Raw genomic sequence first — 22,016 nt, forward strand, 5'->3', positions numbered from 1 at the left:
TCATATGTCACATTAGCAACTAAATTCACTTTTGCATCAGAAGGAAACCTTTTATTATTGTCATTATTGGGAGTTGTAGTTTCACAAGGTCTTTAGTGTTCCCTGATAGAGTGTTAGTGTCTCACTAAACTACAACTTCCAGGATTCAGTTTAACTCCCAGTTAACTGCTATGGGTCAATACTATGGAATCCTAGGAGTTGTAGTTTGGGAAGGTAACAGCAGTCTTTGGCGGAGAACCCTACACACTCTGTAAAAAACTATGAATCTATCTACACTGTAGAATGAATGCAGTTTACATCACTTTAACAGATATAGATCAATGCTATGCAATTCCAACTCTTTCCTTTTCATTTTTTTCTTTAAAAATGCATGCCCCACGGCTTCAAAAATTTACATCTCTACAGCATAAACAAACTGGAATGGAGAAAGTTGATAGGATATAATTATTCCTAGATCTGTGCTTATCAAAATGCTCATGTTTAGGAAAGTCTTGTTTGAATTTATGCTCACAACAAACCTACACCAACATTTTCATCTGCTGCAGATTTTAGTTCCCAAAATCATGTCATTTGTGGACACAGCAGTTCAGAAAAACAAGGCCATTGTGTTTTATTGTCTTTTTAACCAAAGCCATTATCTGTTATAGCCACAGTCCCGACACAGGGACTGAGAACATGGAGGAGAGAAAGGCCATATTGCCTAGTGCTGCATTAGCATTTATCTGATATGTCCTTTCTTATTTAAAGAGAGGCTTTCTTGATGGAAAAAGGGGAAAATGGTAAGAATTCAAGGGAAATAATGGAACTTAGAATATTTGATATTTCCCATAATGAAATGGGAAAAAAGATTTTAAAACCTTCAGAAGTGTGAAAAGGCTTGTTTACTATTCTGCAAAGAGCAATTTTAATACATTTTGCTTTTTTTCCTAATAAAACAGCCAATAAAATAATATGTGTTGTCGAAGGCTTTCATGGCCGGAATCACTGGGTTGCTGTGAATTTTCCGTGCTGTGTGGCCATGTTCCAGAAGCATTGTCTCCTGATGTTTCACCCACATCTATGGCAGCATCCTCAGAGGTTATAAGGTCTGATGGAAACTAGGTAAGTGGGGTTTATATATCTGTGAAATGTCCATGGTGGGAGAAAGAACTTTAGTCTGTTTGAGGCGAGTGTGAATGTTGCAATTGGCCACCTTGATTAGTATTGAATAATTTTGCAGTTTCGAAGCCTGGCTGCTTCCTGCCTGGGGGAATCCACAGAGTAGCCATTGAAATTCACAAGCATGTGGACAATTTCAACAGAAAGGAAGAAACCATGAAAATGAACAAAATCTGGCTACCAGTGTTTAAAAAACTCTAAAATCAGGACAGTAAATAAAGAACAATACTCAGAAGACAGCGGAATTCCAGACAGGAAACAATCAGGATCAGCTAAAGCCTCACAACAAAGGATTATCCCAGGCAGGAAGCAGCCAGGCTTTGAAGCTGCAAGGCTATTCAATGCTAATCAATGGTCAATTGCAACATTCACATTTGCTTCAGACAAGAGTTCTTTCTTCCACCCTATATTCCACAAATATATAGACCCCACTTGCCTATTTTCCATCAGACCTCACAACTTCTGAGGATGCCTGGCATAGATGTGGGCGAAACGTCAGGAGAGAATGCTTCTGCAGCATAGCCATACAGCCGAAAAACTCACAGCAACCCAATAAAATAGTAATTATTTCAAATGTCACTTCCATAATGGAACAAGAATTAATTGGTAAGATGTTTTTATGTCCGAATTTTGATTAGGTTCCAAAGGAGAGAAGCCCTAGCAGGAAAAACTGATATAAATTCACGATGCACTCTGAGAAATAGAGTTTGACAAGCATGTAATGCTAGTGAGAAAGGACAATTGGTAAAATCCAGAGGGAAAACACCCTTAGTTTCCAGAAACAGAACTTTACTTGTCAGCTGTGGCTGTGACCCAGGAATTTGCCATGCCAAGCCATGTAGGCATTTTCATTAACAAACCCTCTACATTGCACATAGCTGCCAATCTGCAATACAATAAAATCAGAGGACTGGAGAAACAAAACCAATTCATTTTTATGTATCATATCAACTGCTTTCTTCTTTGGCTCTCACACAGAAAGCCAGAGAAATTCAAGGGAGGGGAGGAATCAAAATCAAATTAATTAAGATTCTACTATGTTTGCTAGACCTTTCTCTGGAAGGAGGAATAAACAGCCTAGGTTAGTGAAGGAAGAAGAAAAGAAACACAAACAAAAGTTTCTTTTTAAAAAGGATCCTGAGTAATTTGATCTCTAGAGTGAAGCACCCATAGCTTTTGCTCAATTAGTTCAACAGATTACTTTTCTTATTTCAACAAACAGTTCTTAATCTTGTAAAACCGATGATTTACAAACGTATTGAATTTATTTTATTAACTAAAATATTTTTGTCCTGCCATTCCATTCCTAAAAGAGATCTTTCAGGGTGGCTAAATTTAGATAAAAATAAATATGTTATATAGGTTTTATAATTTTCTAATTGCGTAATGGTGGTAAGTGGGGGCGTGTTGTCATAATGAAGTTAGTGGCATGTTAGTGTTATAATGGGTGCTACAGAGTTTGGCTACATTACATGTGCTTGAGCTTACTGTTTAATTTTTTAATTTTTTTTTAGTTACCTCCTGGTTGGATTACTGCAATGCACTCTACGTGGGGCTGCCTTTGAAGACGGTTCAGAAACTAGAGCTGATACAAAGATCAGCGGCCAGATTAATAATGGGAGCTAGTTATAGAGAGCGGTTAACCCTCTTGTTTAAACAGCTCCACTGGCTACCGATAAGTTTCCGGGCCCAATTCAAGGTGTAGATTATTACCCATAAAGCCTTAAACGGTTCAGGACCTGCCTAACTCTGTGATCGCCTCCTCCCCTACGTACCTACGTGGACCCTAAGATCATCCAGGGAGGTGCTCCTCTCACTCCCACCCCTGTCTCAAATGCGGCTGGTGGGGACGAGGGAGAGGGCCTTCTTGGCAATGGCCCCTCGGCTCTGGATCTCTCTCCCCAGGGAGATCAGGTTAGCTCCTTCCTTGCCCATCTTCTGCCGGGAATTGAAAACATGGTTGTTCCGGAGCGCGTTTGAATGAATAGGCCCATCAGATTTGTCATTGAACTATTTCTCTATGTTTACAAAATTGTAGGGCACTTTATCACCGTCCCTTATTCCATGATATAGCACTTTAATGAACCTGTCTCCATGTTTCTCTTTATTCATTCTTATTTTATCTGCTCAGATTTTAAAGTATTGTTTTATTATATTGTTTTTATTTACTGTTGAAATGTTATAATTTTAGTGTTAAATTTTGTGTTTGTAATGTTTTGCTGTGTTGTTGTTCGGGCTTGTCCCTGTTGTAAGCCGCCCCGAGTCCCTTCGGGGAGATGGGACAGGATATAAAAATAAAGGTATAAATAAGTGCCTGTTAAAAATGCTGTCAAGGGGAAGTGAAAGTATAAAGGTGAAATTAGACCGGGGTCCTCAAAACTTTTTAAGCGGAGGGCCGATTCACAGTCCCTCAGACTGTTGGGGGGCCGGACTATGATGAAATAGTCCAAAATTAGGATTGTTGTTGTTGTATTCCTTCAAGTCGTTTCAGACTTAGGTCAACCCTAAGTCTAAAGTTTAGGACAGAGGCCAGGTCAATGACCTTGGGGGGCATCCAGTCCATGGGCCTTAGTTTGGGGACTCCTGATCTAGACGATCTCATAAGACCATAGGTAAGCAAAGAGACCTCCAAAGACCATCTAGATGGTCTCATAGGACCATATGTAAGGAAAGTGACCTCCAAAAGCCATCTAGATGGTTTCATAAGACCATAGGTAAGGAAAGGGGGCCCCAAAGGCCATCAAGACGATCTCATAAAACCATAGGTAAGTAAAGGCACCTTCAAAGGCCATCTAGACGGTCTCATATGACCATAGGTAATGAAAGTGACCTCCAAAAGCCATCTAGATGGTCTCATACGGCCGTAGCTAAGCAAAGACACCTCCAAAGATCATCTAGACCAGGGGTCCTCAAACTTTTAAAGCAGAGGGCCGGTCCACAATCCTTCAGACGGTTGAGGGGCCGAATTATCATTTGGGGAAAAAAACCGAACAAATTCCTGTGCACACTGCACATGTCTTATTTGTAGTGCAAAACAACAACAACAATGAAAGAACAATACAATATTTAAAAATGAAAACAATTGTAACCAGCATAAACCTATCAGGCTTTCAATGGGAAGTACGGGCCTGCTTCTGGCCAATGAGAGAGTCAGGTTAATTAGGATTGTTGTTGTTGTGTGCCTTCAAGTCATGTCAGACTTTGGGTGAGCCTAAGTCTAAAATTATTTATTTATTCATTTACTACATTTATTTATTGCATTTATATCCCACTCTTCTCACCCTGAAGGGGACTCAGAGCAACTGTATGTACATACAATATATTATATTATTAGCATAGCACAATATTAGCATTATATATTACTATATTGAACTATACCACTATACTGTAATATAGGTAATATACAACATATAATTAATATTATTATATGGTATTATTAATAATATATTGTATAACATTATAATATTATTATCAATATTATACATATATACAATACATTATACTATTAAAAATGATATAAAATATATTATAAAACTGAGGGCCGGGGGCCAGGTAAATGACCTTGGAGGGCCGCATCCGGCCCCCGGGCCTTAGTTTGGGGACCCCTGATCTAGACGATCTCATAAGGCTATAAGTAAGCAAAGAGACCTCCAAAGACCAGGTAGACTTAGGTCAACCCTAAGTTTAAAGTTTAGGACAAGGGCCAGGTACATGACCTTGGAGGGCCGCATCTGGCCCCCGGACCTTAGTTTGGGGACCCCTGAATTAGACAGTTTAAGACAGAGCGGGAGAAAGATTAGCGATGCATGTTTAAAGGAGGTTAACCTTTGTGCCTTCTCTGCATGAGTCACTCCGTCATTACAAAGCCAATAAATGTCACTATGAAACAAATTACAAAAACATTTTGCCCCATCTACTTAAATCCTGATAATTGTCAGTGACTGTTTTACCATATATTATAAGACTGCAATTTTGTAAGGTGATATCTGATTAAATACCTCCAGTTTTACTGGTTTACATGTTTTTCTCCACATTTTGACCTGATATTTTCAAAAACAAATAAATATCATTGTTTCTAAAAAAATTGGCAGTTTCATTTAATGTTAATGAAATCCAAATGTGCATATTTTTCTTAGAGGGTTCCATACTTCATTATGTTGAATATAATTAAAACATTAATCAATCAGGATTCTGAAAACCTTTATATATGTGTATATTTTTATTATTCAAATGAATGTGAATAATTATTATATACATGTATATAGTATTTATTATACATTTTTGTAACACAATGTATATGTAACAATAAGGTATATGTAATATTTGTTCATGTCTTGCGGCTCTCAAACATTGGATATTTATTTTATTTTAGTCTTATTTTGGATTACGATTTTGGATTATGTGATTTTAATGTTTATACCAAGTTATAATTCTATGTCTTAATGTTTAAACGTTGTTTATGTCTCATGTTTTAATATGATGAATAGTTTTTAATTTATAGTGATACTAGCTATGCCCGGCCACGCGTTGCTGTGGCATGACTGCATGGAGCGCCGTTACCTTCCCGCCAGAGCAGTACCTATTCATCTACCCTCATTTGCATGTTTTTGAAATTTAGGGTTGGCAGAAGCTGGAGCTAACAGTGGGGGCTCTCTCTGCTCCTCCAATTCAAACCTGCAACCTTTCGGTCCAGAAGTTCAGCAGCTCAGTGCTTTAACACGCTGTGCCATCAGGGGAGATTATTTCCTAAAGGTTGTGAATATACAATATTTTTGATTTTTTTGGTCTGTTGGAGGCAAGTATGAATGCTGCAATTAGGGAATATGATTAGCATGTAATGGCCTGCAGCTTTAAAGCCTGGCTGTTTCCTCCCCGAGTGAATTTTTTGTTGGGAGGTGTTAGCTGGCCCTGATTGTATCCTGTCTGGAATTCCCTTGTTTTCAGAGTGGTGTTTGAGATATTTTATGTGTTTCTACTGTCTGTGGCCCTCAGAAAACAGAAGATTTGCCAGACTTTGGTGATGGGAATACTTTGTTGGGAGGTGTTAGCTGGCCCTGATTGTTTCCTGTGTGGAATTCCCCTGTTTTCAGAGTGTTGTTCTTTATTTAGTGTTCTGATTTTAAGGATTGTATTGTTCTGTTTTATTATACCACACTAATTTTTATATATTCTGATTTCAATGTTTTTGAATACTTGGAGCCAGATTGTATTCATTTTCACGGCTCACAGCAACACAATAACAATAACAATAATAATAATAGTAATAATAATGACTTTGGTAATACACACTGCTTCACTCCCTTCTCAGCTTCTTTTCCGGAAGAATGCTTTTTTGGGAGGTGTTAGCTGGCCCTGATTGTTTCCTTTGTGGAATTCTCAATTTCCCTGCTTTCAGAGTGTTGCTCTTTATTTACTGTGCTGGTTTTAGAGATTATATTGTTCTGTATTATTCTACCACAGTAATTATTTCATATTATAGTAGAATCTCACTTATCGAACATTCGCTTATCCAATGTTCTGGATTATCCAACACAGTCTGCCTTTTAGTAGTCAATGTTTTTGTAATCAGTGTTTTAAATTCATTGTGATATTTTGGTGGTAAATTTGTAAATATAGTAATTACTACATAGCATTACTTCACATGGAACTACGTTTTCTGTCAAATTTGTTGTATAACATGCTGTTTTGGTGCTTAATTTGTATAATGATTACCTAATTTGATGTTTAATCAGCTTTTCCTGAATCCCTTCTTATCCAACATATTCACTTATACAACGTTCTGCTGGCCTGTTTATGTTTGATAAGTGAGACTCTACTGTATATTTATAATCTTACATTATCTGCTTAGAACTGGATTATATGAGGCCCCTTCTACACAGTTGGATAAAATGCACACTGAAGTGGATTATGTGGCAGTGTGGACTCAAGATAATGCAGTTCAAAGCAGATAATATAAGATTATAAATGGGTTATATAGCTGTGTGAAAGGGCCTTGAATCTACACTGCCATATAATCCAGTTCAAATCTGATAATCTGCATTTTACAGGCATTGCGGAAGAGGCCTAAGTGAGGCCTAACTCTGCCTGTCCACTGGGCTGAGTGGGTTGCTAGGAGACCAAGTGAGCAGAGCTTAGCCTTCTAACTGGCAGCAATTGGATAAAAACAATTATTCTTCCTCTACCTCTAATTAGGACTATATTTTTCATTTCTTTTTGTTGTATGAACGTAGAGGCACGGATGAGGGGTTGTGCTGTCAATTTTCGAGGTTGTGGGGTGTTTAGTTTTGTTGTTTTTCCGCTGCCGTGATCCCATCACTCTTTTTAATATAGATAGATAGATAGAAGAAAGATGTTATTGTTTAGATAGTATGTTTTGGTTGTCACGTGCATTTTTGGCTGCCTTTAATTCAATTGACCTTCTGATTTATATTTTCCCCCTAGAATTGTATTATACTCTTTTTTGCTATTATAAATGAAACAAATGCTATTGTTCATAATAAAAGTTGTTGGCCACCATATTGATCTAGAAGGGGAAAAAGCTGTCAGGGGATGATAGGTACAGAGTGGATTCCAAAAATTCATCATCCCAGTCTCACCTCCTTCTCCAGACTGTATTCCCATGCTGAGAAACAGCACTGGTCAAGAAATATTCCAGCAGACGAAGTCCAACTGTTGATTAACTTTATTTACATAATCTATTTACAGTTGCATTTCTCGGCTTCAGAGCATAGCTTTCATAGTCCATCTCCATCGAGATCTCAAGCCGAACACCACAGATAAGATAAGAACACATTCCTCTGTCCGGAGGAAGTTCCAACCCTCAAAAGGCCGGAAATTAATCCTGATAGGTCATAGCAATCACAACAGGCTGTCAGTCAAAACTAGCCTGCTGTTAACTATTTCATTACTGAAAAATACACACTCTTGCTCATCAGCAGTAAACACTTGATTTACATTTCATACAAATACAACCATACTCCAACAAAAGCCACACTTATATCTGTCATAGTGTGACCGACTCTCCTCTATTTCTCTTTATTATAACTAGGCTTTCTTTTAATCCTCCTGGCTCTATTTCAGTTGTATTTCATTAACAATCACTTTAGTTCACGGTTAAAAGCTGGTCACCCCAAAAAGGAAGAGGAGTGCTATGTCATCCATGTGGTTGGTGTCTGAGGAGATCTTTTTTTCCTACATCTGTCTTTCACAGCTACTGCCACCATCACACTCCCTTACCTTCAAGATCCAGAAAGGAACTTTGCCAAGGTTCAGCAGTTCCATCTCCCACACAGCAGTCACAGTGGTTTGCAATGACCCTCCAGTAAAACGGGCATTTTTGAAGGTGGCCAGAAATTTGTGGGAGGTTAAGTTAAACGAGATGGCAAAGAAGGAGGATACAGTTGAGTTCTAGCACAGCTAGTTCATTCAAATGGGACTCTGCACTGCAGTATTAAAAGTGTGAAAGTTTAGGCCTGCAGTCTAATATCCTCTTGATATCAACAGCACTTGCTACAGTCTAAGAGACTATACCTTTATTTAACCACAGGGTAAGAAGTGACACCCACTGAGGTCATGCAAGTTAGTTCTATGTACACGTTTCTCTACAAAAATGGGGTGATGGCGACAGGGGACAGGGAAAAGGCAGAACTACTTAATGCCTTCTTTGCCTCGGTCTTCTCAGAAAAAGAAAGCCATCTTCAACCTCAGCAACACGGAATGGACGAAGGATTGGGGGAAATCCAACCCCAAATAGGGAAACAAGTTGTCCAGGAACACTTGGCCTCTCTAAACGAATTCAAGTCCCCAGGGCCAGATCAGCTACACCCAAGAGTACTGAAGGAACTAGCGGAAGTTATTTCAGAACCACTGGCAATTATCTTCGAGAGTTCTTGGAGAACGGGAGAAGTCCCAGCAGATTGGAGGAGGGCGAATGTGGTCCCTATCTTCAAGAAGGGAAAAAAGAATGACCCAAACAATTACCGTCCGGTCAGCCTCACATCAATACCAGGCAAAATTCTGGAAAAGATCATTAAGGAAGTGGTATGCGAACACTTAGAAACAAATGCGGTCATTGCTAATAGTCAACACGGATTTACCAAAAACAAGTCATGCCAGACTAATCTGATCTCTTTTTTCGATAGAGTTACGAGTTGGGTCGATACAGGGAATGCTGTGGATGTAGCGTACCTGGATTTCAGTAACGCCTTCGACAAAGTCCCCCACGACCTTCTGGCAAACAAACTAGTAAAATGTGGGCTAGACAAAACTACGGTTAGGTGGATCTGTAATTGGCTAAGCGAACGAACCCAAAGGGTGCTCACCAATGCGTCGTCTTCATCATGGAAAGAAGTGACAAGTGGAGTGCCGCAGGGCTCCGTCCTGGGCCCGGTTCTGTTCAACATCTTTATTAACGACTTAGACGAAGGGTTAGAAGGCATGATCATCAAGTTTGCAGACGACACAAAACTGGGAGGGATAGCTAACACTCCAGAAGACAGGAGCAGAATTCAAAACGATCTTGACAGACTAGAGAGATGGGCCAAAACTAACAAAATGAAGTTCAACAGGGACAAATGCAAGATACTTCACTTCAGCAGAAAAAATGGAAATCAAAGATACAGAATGGGGGACGCCTGGCTTGACAGCAGTGTGTGCGAAAAAGACCTTGGAGTCCTCGTGGACAACAAGTTAAACATGAGCCAACAATGTGATGCGGCTGCTAAAAAAGCCAACGGGATTCTGGCCTGCATCAATAGGGGAATAGCGTCTAGATCCAGGGAAGTTATGCTCCCCCTCTATTCTGCCTTGGTCAGACCACACCTGGAATACTGTGTCCAATTTTGGGCACCACAGTTGAAGGGAGATGTTGACAAGCTGGAAAGCGTCCAGAGGAGGGCGACTAAAATGATTAAGGGTCTGGAGAACAAGCCCTATGAGGAGCGGCTTAAAGAGCTTGGCATGTTTAGCCTGCAGAAGAGAAGGCTGAGAGGAGACATGATAGCCATGTACAAATACGTGAGGGGAAGTCATAGGGAGGAGGGAGCAAGCTTGTTTTCTGCTGCCCTGGAGACTAGGACACGGAACAATGGCTTCAAACTACAGGAAAGGAGATTCCACCTGAACATCAGGAAGAACTTCCTCACTGTGAGAGCTGTTCGACAGTGGAACTCTCTCCCCGGGGCCGTGGTGGAGGCTCCTTCCTTGGAGGCTTTTAAGCAGAGGCTGGATGGCCATCTGTCGGGGGTGCTTTGAATGCGATTTCCTGCTTCTTAGCAGGGGGTTGGACTAGATGGCCCATGTGGTCTCTTCCAACTCTACTATTCTATGATTCTATGATTCTATGATTTGTAATTTTTCTTCCATGTTGTAACTTGTATATTATATACCAGTGTTCTCAACCTGTGGGTCCCCAGGTGTTTTGGCCTACAACTCCTAGAAATCTCAGTCAGATTACCAGCTGTTAGGATTTCTGGGAGCTGAAAGCCAAAACATCTGGGCACCCACAGGTTGAGAACTACTGTTATATACAGTGTAAACTTTGTTTTTTTTAGTATTATCCATTTTATGAACATTTACTAGTGACGCAGCGTCACTAAAAATACAAAACTTTGTTGTTAATAAATCTCAAATACACAGCTGAAAGTTGGTCACCCTAAAGTTTTAAGATTGTCTAGATCAGTGTTTCTCAAATTCTGTTGCTCCAGGAGTTTTGGACTTCAGCTCCCAGAAATCCCAGCCAGTTTACCAGCTATTAGGAATTGTGGGACCTGAAGTCCAAAACATCTGGAGCAGTTTGAGAAACACTAGTCTAGGTCATCCTCAAACTGTGGCCCTCCAGATGTTTGGATTTCCAATTCCCAGAATTCCTGAGCACTGAACAAGCTGGCTGGGGCTTCTGGGAGTTGGAGGTCCAAACAGTTGGAGGGCTGTAACTTGAGGATGCCTGATCTAGATTGTAATAAAATAGCATTTGAATTAATCAGTACAGTAGAGTCTCACTTATACAACATAAACGGGCTAGCAGAACGTTGGATAAGCAAAAACGTTGGATAATAAGGAGGGATTAAGGAAAAGCCTATTAAACGTCAAAATTACGTTATGATTTTACAAATTAAGCACCAACACATCATGTTTCACAACAAATTGACAGAAAAAGCAGTTCAGTACACGGTAACGTTATGTAGTAATTACTGTATTTACGAACTTAGCACCAAAATATCGCAATGTATTGAAAACATTGACTACAAAACATTGGCTACTAACAAATTGACTACAAATAAAGATAGAATTGCATAAAATGAACTTATAGTAACAACATTGTCGGAAATTAAATGCGTAAAAAGTTAAATCCTTGCTGCCTAGAGAAACAGCTCTGGATCCGGGCGGGAGGCAGACTGTGTTGGATAATCCAGAATGTTGGATAAATGAATGTTGGATAAGTGAGACTCTTCTGTACTCTCTTTCTATATCCAATAAAACTCATGTGGACAGAACAAATTAATGGTACCTGACAGGACATGTTCTTCATGATGGATTATATTAGATGTGGCAAAACAGTCAGTGAAAGGAGCTTATTTGATTACATGCTTGAAAGGCAGACATTTCAAAGGATTCAAAAGAAGCAGGAAAGAAAATGTATGGAAAATGAGAAAAGAGGATGTGATAGAGCTTCCGGTTGCCCTTGGTTGCCCTGGATAGGTGATATGAATGACTCTCTTTCCTTCTTCTTTCTAAAGAAATGAAGAATACCTATTTATTACACTGCAGGAAACATTCTGGGAAAACTGCTGGCTCCTTTGGTCTACTACTCAATGTCTCATTTTGTTTCACTTAAGCTAAAAATAGAAGATGGGTCAGCTCATGTTTTGAAGACACAAGGGACAGAAACTTGCAGTTCTTGCTGGCTAAATTTAGCATAGGAATGATTCCACAAGGTTTATATAGGCAATTACTGCATTTTAACTGTATAGTAACAAACAGAAATATGCATTCAGTTCTGTGAGAGACTGGAAATACTGTGCTATTTCAGAGAAAAGTAAGGATTTCCTTAATAATTTCCAGTTATCCTGTTTCCAGCAATTTAAATTTATCTGAATCTAGAATGTATCCCAAAGTTTATGCAGTACTGTTAAGAAAGAAAAGGTTATGTGTGGATACAGTGTTTATTCTTGCATGCATGCTACAGCCATTATGATGGCCAACATAAAATGATGTGGTAATTTATGCCTTTTCAGAAGAAATGATCTAGAAATCTAACTTGCCACCGAAATCAGACTTACTTGGACATCCAGTTGTGGTGGTTTTGTGCCTTAAAGTCATTTCCAACATATAACAACTCTAAAGCAATGCTATCACAAGAGTTTCTTGGCAAGATTTGTTCAGAGGGGGTTTATGTTTGTCTTCCTCTGAGGCTAAAAACTGAGTTGCCTAAAGTCACCTACTAGATTTCTATGGACTCCAGAGTCATAGAGTTCAACATTCAAACTACTACACCATGCTGGTATTCTGTACTAACAATGTTTATCTTTACTTGAAATGATAGGACTTGGCAACTCTATTTACTGTTCACAACTAACTCTAAAAGACGCCCATCCAACCTCTGTTTAAACTTCTCCGAAGATGAAGAGTCCACTACACTCTGAAGCAATCAATGCCACTATCAAACAGCTCTTATAGTCAAAACGTTCTTCCTAATAATCAGATGGAATATCCTTGTAACATCGTCCATTGGGTCACGTTGAAACCTCTGGAGCAGCAGAAAACAATCTTAATCCATCTTCTACATGACATTCATTCAGGTGTTTAAAGATATCATGTTACCAATCAACCTTCTCTGATTATCTTGGTTGCCTTTCTCTGAACACGTTGCAGTTTGTTGATATTCTTCTTGAACTGTGATGCCCAGAACTGGACACAATATTCCAGGTGAGGTCTGGCCATAGAAGAATAGACTGTAGCCAGGAATCACATTGGCTTTTTTGACAAGAGAAAGCATGTGTACCTCGTGGTCTTCTAAAACTCCTAGATTCTTTTCACATGTACTGCTTTCAAGTCAGGTATTCCCATCCTATATTTGTACATTTTATTTTTCCTGCCTAGATGTAGTTCCCGATATTTATCCCTACTACAATTCATTTTGTTAGTTTGGCCCAGCTCTCCAATCTGTTAAGATAATTTTTGAATTTGTTTACCTCTGGCATATTTTCCCCCTAATTCAGTATTATCTCCAAATTTGACAAAGATGCCTTCTATTTCATTATGTCATTTATAAAGATTTTAATCAATACTGGGCTGAGATACCCTTTAATTTCTCCTCTCTAAAATGAAGATTCACTGACCTTAGCAGAATGCACTGTAACCTTTCTTTCTTCGATCTTTCCTTCCTTTTGCATTTCATGTTTGCACCCAACATTTGCGTTCAGATTTATTAATCCAAGATAGAAAAAGGTCATGTATTGCCTCTAGTTCTAACACTTACAGATAATCTAAAATATCTTAACCTAAATAACATGCTGACTTTTCTCAGAGCATCCACAATGAAATTTGTTTGCAGTATATCAAATTAATTTGGAGAACCTCAAGTGAAGTCTGGAAATTTCTCATCAAACTCTGCCATCCAGTTTCTTTAATTTCAAATGGTTTCTTGCTCTCATATTTCTGAGTCTCTTCTCTGTAGTTGTAAGTTTGCACCTTCAAGGGCCAAAATGATCTACTGAAGCATTGCTCTTTAATTGGCATCCTTTGTTCTATATATATAACAAAAAAAATTCCAAATAAGCAAATCTTTATTTTGACAGACACTGAACACTATATTGATGTGTAGGCATATCCTGCTGTAGCCTCCCATCATTGCAAAGATCCTTAAGATCTCTAGGACACTGGTTTGAGCTTATTGGTATGGAAGGAAGGAAAGGAGAAATTCAGATGGTGTAGCTTCAAGGGGAATATATAGGAGGGTGCACTCCATTTGGAAGTGCACTCCTATTCAGTGCAGAGGTAGAGGGAAATGAAATTACTTTAAATCATCTGACTTGCATCCTGCCTCCTCTCCTCCACAGTAGTATACAGTGAAGAAGAATTTCCTGATGATAAAAATTGTTTGACAGTGAAATGGCCTGCTTCTTCACTGGAGGCCTTTTGAACAAATGGCCATGTACTAAAACTGCTTTAGCTGTGATTCCTGCATGGCATGGGGCTGGACTAGATAGCCCTTCCAGTCCCTCCAAGTTCTATGATTCTCTGAATCTCAGTTTTCTGAATGTCCTTTAAACCTCCCTTTGCACATTCTTTGATTTCTTTTCAGTATTTGCTGTTTTCTGCTAGTAGGATAAAATTATTTGCATATCTTAAGTTGCTGGTGTTTCTTTGTCCAATTTTCATGTCTCCTTCCTTCAAATTTAATATTGCTTTACTTATTACATGTTCAGCATACATGTTAAACAGGTACGGTGATAAAATGAAGCTATGTTTTACTCCAGAGCTTTCCAAAATGTGTGTTGCAACACATTAGTATGTTGGCTGCAGTCTGTAGGTATGTTATGCAAACGTAATGAGTCTATGTGAAATAAGCAATAAATCATATGTTTTTAATACAAATGAGAGGTATTTGTGAGCAATGTTGTGTCCCTACATGTTTTGTTATTACAATTTGTGAATGTGTCCCTATCTCTTATAATGGGTTGGTTTAATCTCTGGTTTACTAGTAAAACTGAATTACTGTGTTGCAAAATGATGAATGTCTAAGAAATGTGTCGCCAAAATGGAATGTTTAGAAAGCTCTGACTTACTCCTTTGCCAACTGGAAACTATTCAGTTTCTCTCAGTTCTGTTGTATATTAGTCTCTTGCTCTGAGTACAGATAAAACATCATGACAATCCAATACAAATTTTCTTTTAATTTCTCAGCTCCCATCGTTCCTTTTTTTGTTAGTGCTGCTATCTACCATTTCACTGAATTAATTATCAGAGTAGCTCCTTCTTTCTCTGAGCACAGAAAATTGAACAATTGCATTCAGGGTTCTGACTGCTGAGTTACTTGAAGTGTTTCATCTGCTATCCATTGAGGTTTCTTTCTTTTTGGGTGCAGATAGCATCTTTTGCATTCCTCCCCGACAATGTTCCTGGCGACGCTTCAAAGTTCTCCTGGTTTCTAGTACATTAGGCTTAATAGAGCAAACCTATTTTTCACATTCTCTTTACATTCTTTTGGAGTGTTCTTCAGGTTGTATTTTGGCATGAGCACTGATTAAGTGTTCTTTTTTAGCTTTAAACTATTTTTTGGTACCAGCAGTTCATGGTCTGGGCTAAAAGCTGCTCCAGATCTTGTATTTGCAGAGACAACACAATGCCTCCATACTCTGCCTCCAAGTCTTCTACATTGGCCGTCAGGTGACGTCCATGTATACAGTTGCTTCTTGGATTGCCCAAGGAACACTTTTTAAAATGAAGCAATTATAGGCCTTCAAAATTCAGCCAATCAGTCTTCAGCTTCATTACTTGAACTGAGGCCAGATTTTCCTACAATCTTTGATTTTGCTGATTTCTGATTTTTCATTCTAATTGCCCATGATTAAAAATTGATTCTGAACTTTAGAAAAAAATACTGGGAAGACCATACTAAAAGTGATGTTGTGCTGCCATCTAGTGGGAGACAGTGAAATTGTTTGAAATTTGTTTTTGTGTGTGTGTCTGGAGCCCTTTAGGTGTGAGAGAATTGTCCATCTGCAAGGACATTGCCCAGGGGATGTCCAGATGTTTTGATGTTTTTACCATCCTTGTGGGAGGCTTTTCTCATATCCTGGAACTGATAGAAGGAGCTCATCCGTGTTCTCCCTGAGTTGGATTCGAACCGGCAACCTTCAGGTCAGCCTGCCGGCACAAGGGTTTAACACACTGCGCCACCGGAGGCATATTTGAAATTGTAAACATGAGGAAAATTTAGGGTGATTCTACACTGACTGGCATCTTTAGCAGTCCATGTGAGATTCACTGAAGTGCCACTCAGAAGTTTATGGTTCACCATCACTGGGCAGCCACCCTACTGTATTCCCCCCCATCCCAATGCCTGTATTGCAGCTGTCGCCGGCCATAAAACCTCCACCTACCTTGTTGGTCAGGCACCCTGGCTGATGTCAGACAGAGTGCCTCTCCTAAGGTGGTCGGGAGGGGAAAAAGAGAACGCCCCCACTCCTCCCACCCAGGTTTCTTAGCAAGTCCACACTTTGGCTGATGGCAGCCAGAGCACTACTACCACTTTCTTTTGGTCCACTGCAAGGCATAGACCATGGGATATTACACAGGATTTCAAAGCTATGAGTAGGAAACTGAAGGGCCTTGATGCCCAGGTTATCATTTTGCTGCTCCTCCCTATTCAAGGACATGGTCAAGGAAGGGAGAAGAGAACAATAGAAGCGAATATCTGGCTTCATAAATGGTGCTGCCAGGAACAATTTGGCTTCCTGGACCATGGTCTGAGGTTTAATGAAGTTGGGCTTCCGGCATGGGGTGGTTTGCACCTCACAGCGGTTGGAAGGAACATTTTGTTGGAATTCAACCATACACTGCTCAAGTCTGCAGTCCTCAATGAGAAGCAACTAGATAACATTAGGCTAAGCTGAGGGAATTCCTCCCCCCGGCTCCTGATATATCTGTTTTTCTCTCTTTCTCCTCTCATTTTAATTGATGATTAGGATGTATGTCCTTTTGTTTTAATACCTCATGGTCACACTTCCTCTTTTTCCACCTTTTCATTCAGACCTCTCTACTCTGTGTGACTGAGAAAATGTAGTACAGTATTTAGAGGGTTTTTCCCCCTTTTGTTTGAACCTTAGAAGTAATGGAATTAGAGAGAAGCTTAGACCCAATCTTTTCTATCAAGAAAATGTAGTTCTTATATTTTTAAATAAACCTTTTGAAACTTTAAGGATTGAACTCTGCATCTTTGCCTCCTTAGCTCAAGAATTCTTTTACAGCCATGGCACTACATGTTCTGTTTGCTGTGAGCTAACTGCTCAGATAAGTATCCTGTTTTGTATTTTTAAATACTCTCCTATTTTGGAGATTTCTATAACACATTTTTGCTAAAAGCCTCACAAACCTGATCAGGAGGGCTTTAAAACTAGTTATTTGAGGGCAGGAGACAGCATTTGGTACACAGGAGTTTAACAGAAGAGAAGATGGCAACTGTAAAAGAGAAAACTGAGCAAGAAGTACAAGAAAGAGAAGAATACCTAAATAAGCAGCTAGGAGGCCTGGGCCATGATTTTGGTGTCTCATAAAAAACCAAAACACAGAATGAGTCCAGGGTTGCTAAAAATGTTAAAAGGAATAAAAATAGCTGTTTTGGTTATGTCTGTAGCAAAAGGAAGAACAAGGAAATGGTAGGGCCGCTACATAAAGGTGATGGCAAAATGTTAACGGGGACAGAGAAAATGCAGAACTTTCAATATCTTTGCCTCAGCCTACTCTCAAAAGGTTAACAGTGCTCAACTTGGGGATGATGGAACAGATGATGCAGCATGGAAAATGAAGAAAAGAATAGGTAAGGAGGCAGTATAGGAATATCTGGCTAATCTAAATGAATTCAAGTCTTCAGAGCCAGATGGACTGCATTCAAGGGTATGAAAAGAACTGGAAGAAATAATTTCAGAATCATCTTTGAGATTTCCTAGATTTCCTAGAAAACAGGGGAAGTCTCAACAGAGTGGAGGAAGACAAATATCCCCACCTTCAAAAAAGGGAAGAAAGAGGAGCCAAACAAAAGACCAACCAGTCAGCCTGACATTATCTGTAAGCACTTAGAAATGAATGTCATACTAATGAAAATTGTCAAAAACAAGTCAGGCCACAAAAACCTTATCTCTTCTTTTGATAGAGTTACAAGCTAGGTTAGATGAAGGGAGTGCTGTGGAGACACCATATCTCAATTTCATTGAAGCCTTTGACAAAATATACTGTGACATTCTCACAAAGAAGCTAAAAAAATATTATCTTGACCAGGGCTTAGCATCAAAGAGCTGGAATAGGTCTTAGGGGCCATCCAGTCCAACCCACTGCCAGGCAGGAAAAGCACAATCAAAGTACCCCTAGACTGATGGCCACCCAGCCTCTTTTTAAAGGTTTCTTAAAGGTTTTCCAAACTTGGAGAAGCACTGAGCTCATCATATGAGTTAAACTACTTCTGGCCGTCATGAATAGCCCTCCATGACTGAAAAGAGGCAGAAATGTCCTGAAAGGAGGGAACTCCGGCAATCTGACCTCATCACATTGAGAAATTTCCCTCTCATAGGACACTTCAGCCTCTTTTGAAACATGGAGAGGCACTGAGCCCATCACATGTTCCAGGGTTGAAAAGAGGCAGAAATATCTGGAAAGGAGGGAAGTCTGAACACAGGCCAGCAATCTGTTCAGAACCTCTTGTTGCACTTTACTCCCATGTTTACAACTGAAAACCAAGTGGGCTAGGGACCATCAAAGTTTCCCATCCTGTTCATTGCCTAACCATCAGCAGTCTCTTGTATCCTCTGGGGTTCGATGCAGATTAATAGTATCCCGTGGAAAGCAATGGTTTTAGCCTGGATCACTATCTCTTGTATTCTATGGGGTTTGGGGCAGAGCAATAGGATCCCATTGAAAGCAATCGTTTTAAACTGATGTCAGCCTCCTTTAATGTAAGGGCTCTGGACAGGGCATGAGATCTTTTGGTTTTCAGATGTGGTTGTTTCTCCTGATTAAAAACAAAGAACTGTGCTGACTTTGTGATGAATGTAAGCTCTCAAGTTTCCACATGTGAGTGTGATGGGGAGGCAGAACTTGAAACGGGACTGCTGCCGATATAAGAAGGGCGATTCTCTATGCTAAAACGATGGTCACCCATGCTTTCCCCTCTCAATGTGATGAGGTCGTAAGTGAACCGGAATAAAAAGCAAACATTTACGGCCAGCGAATGGGCGTTTACTAAGTTTCGTAATAGGCAGCTTTTCCTTTTTATGAAGCATTTCTGCATCATGTTGCTAACAGATTTGTGCAAACGGGTGGCGCCCAGAAACCTTGGGCTGTTGCCATATTTTGGGTGACTCCAACATTGAGCTGAGGGGACCCCATTTGGATCCAAGGAGCAGTGGTTCCCAGTCTTTCCTCCTCTAGGAAAAGGCCCGTTGCCAGGCCAACCTGCTGGCCCCGCCCATCGCCCGCCGTTACCTTGACGATGCCCGTCATCTTGGCCAGCAGGACTCCGAATTCCTGCGGCGCCATGTCCGGGAAGAGCTGCTCCCTCAGGAGCGCCTCCGTGATCTCCGCGTTGCCGTAGTACACGGCCTGAGCGACGCCGTTGAGAAGCCCCAGGAGAGGCTTGGCCGCCTCGGGTGGAGTGGGCTCCGCGGGGGCCGCCATGACAGTGAGGACACTTCCAGCTTCTCCTTTAAGGACGGGAGCCCGGCGCGGACAAACCCAGGAAAGGGCTTGGCGAGCGAACCTGCTCTGCGAGTTGCGCCTGTGGCGACCCCTGCTGGCAGCGCTGAGACGAAACAACGAGAAAAAGGAGGAGGAGGAATAAGCCAGACGTGCCGGACTGGGGACATGTGGATGCCTTTTTTGGTCGCAGTTTTACAATGCTTCATACAACCTCTATGAGTGAAGCTTTTAAACATTTTGTTTTACACTTTACATTAAATAATTAAGATACATACTTAATAGTAAAAGTATGAGGGCCCTTTTAACGGTCTCATTTAGCACTTCGCCCAAATGTTATAGGTAGCTAAAGGCCCTCCCACACAGCCATATACTGTAACCCAAAATATCAAGGCAGATAATCTACAATATCTGCATTGAACTGGATTATCTGCGTCCACACTGCCATGTAATACAGGTCAATGTGGATTTCATACAGCTGTGTGGAAGGGGCCTAAGAACATTCCAAACTTATCAAGCTGGTTACACACTTTTTAGACATGAACTCATGCGCAACACAGTCATCAGTTTTATTCACAAAATGGAGATTAAACCAATCCCTTATAAGAATTCCATGCAATATACATATATACATAATATATACAAATTTTACATCATCTTTACTGTATAAATGAGGTTAGGAATTTTTCCCTTTACATTTCTTATGTAATACAGTTGATTCTTGTGTTGTTTTCTCTATAGTCACTTTGTGTGGTTGCTCACAAACATCACTGTTAACAGATTTTCAGTACTTAATTAGAAACCTATCCATTTTAGTGGTAATTACTGCAGCTCAATTATCAATTTATACAAATTATTAAATTATAATTGCACATACACTTGAACAGCACCAGCATTACACTTCTGTAGTGATTAAACCTTTATGGAGATTTTTTAAACAGAAGGTGGATGGCCATTTGTTGGGAAGGCTTTTACTTTGTTTTAACTTCTGTTTTATCATCTTCTTGTGTTTTAAACTGTGTATATTGTTAATGTATTTGCGCTATTACTTTTATAACATTGTGAGCCGCCCCGAGTCCCCACGGGGGGATGGTGGCGGGGTATAAATAAAGTTTTTATTACTACTACTACTACTGTGTCTTCCTTAATGGCAGAAGAGGGTTGAACTAGATGCCCTGTGGGAATCCTTTCCAACTCTAGTGAAGTATAGACTATCTGGGGTCCAGTGGAGTCTCCTCTGGAGTTTTTTGGATGGCCATCTGTCAAGAGGGCTTTGACTGCCAGGCAGTTTTTGAGGGGGAACATTTTTAATGGACTAGCATGTTCTGACACAGTTTGGAAAGCTCTGAGCTAAGAGGAAAAATGTGTGTGTGTGTGAGAGAGAGAGAGAGATTGAGAGAGAGAACAATGAAAAGGAAATTGATACTCATGACAAATAAGGTGTTATCATGGGATATATGGCAATGTAGAAGGGGCCTCTGGACATATAATACAGATGATCAAAGCAGATCATCCACATTATCTGCTATGAACTGGATTATATGAGCCTACCCTGCCATATAATCCAGTTCAAAGCAGATAATCTGGATTTTATATGGCAGTGTAGAAGGAGCCGAAGGGCCCTTCCACATAGCCATATAACCCAGAATATCTAGGCTGAAAATCCCACGATAACTGTGTTATCTGAGTCCACACTGCCATATAGTCTAGTTCTAGACAGAAAACGTGGGATGCTATTCAGCTGTGTGGAAGTGGCCTGAGAGACCTACCTGCACTCTGCTGGCACTTCCCATACTCTATCTGCCCTCTCAAGTAATTTGCAAAAACAGTTCATGGTTGGACTACAAACACTGGTGTGGTATCTCAGGGAGTGACCTGGATCAAAAATAAACTGAAGCAGATTCAGAAGTGGCTCAATAATTGGATGATAATTGGATTTTGAAAAAAAATGTGGCTTGTTGTGGAACAAGGATTGGTACTAAAGCTTCAGTGGAGACCCTTTCCCCCCATGATAACTCTTTCAGGAGTGAATTCCTCTTCCGAGAAGTAGATTTCTCTTACTTCCTGTTGTCTCACCCCTGTTTGTAACTGTGAGTTGTTTGTAAGCCAGATCTTTGTAAGTCAGGAACTGCTTGTATAAGGCAGGATATAAGTTTTTAAATATCATTGCTGCTGCTATTATATTGTTGTTAGATTTATTTATATCACACCTTTCCTCCAGTTCAGGACTTGAGATGGCTTCCTCCAGTCAAAACAGTTAAAAAATTAAAGGTATTAACCTGTAAAAATATTAAAAATTAAAGAGCTTTAAAAAAATAAACATCCAGTGCATTATACACATTGTATATCCCCCTAAAACTGATTTCACATGTTTAATAGATGCCAGATGTACAGGTACAAATAAATGCAGCATGGTTGAAATGGTGGCAAACTACTGCATTCTGTGTGAC

At 40.0% G+C, this 22,016-nt stretch overlaps 1 protein-coding gene across 2 annotated transcripts in view; it reads right to left on the reverse strand.

Annotated features, from left to right (window-relative positions):
* Positions 1–19,631, reverse strand: part of commd1 (copper metabolism domain containing 1) — an 80,907-nt gene extending 61,276 nt beyond the window's left edge. Inside the window, exon 1 of one of the 2 annotated variants that reach the window (XM_003215208.4) lies at positions 19,357–19,625. In XM_003215208.4, coding sequence (XP_003215256.1) covers positions 19,357–19,548 — 192 coding nt within the window. In that variant the 5' untranslated portion in view covers positions 19,549–19,625. Of the gene's footprint in view, positions 1–19,356 lie in introns of both variants that reach the window. The other variant, XM_062959222.1, reaches the window with a different exon arrangement.
* Between the last annotated feature and the right edge of the window lie 2,385 nt (positions 19,632–22,016).

Source organism: Anolis carolinensis, chromosome 1 (genome assembly GCF_035594765.1).
Source record: "Anolis carolinensis isolate JA03-04 chromosome 1, rAnoCar3.1.pri, whole genome shotgun sequence".
Lineage (NCBI taxonomy): Eukaryota > Metazoa > Chordata > Lepidosauria > Squamata > Dactyloidae > Anolis > Anolis carolinensis.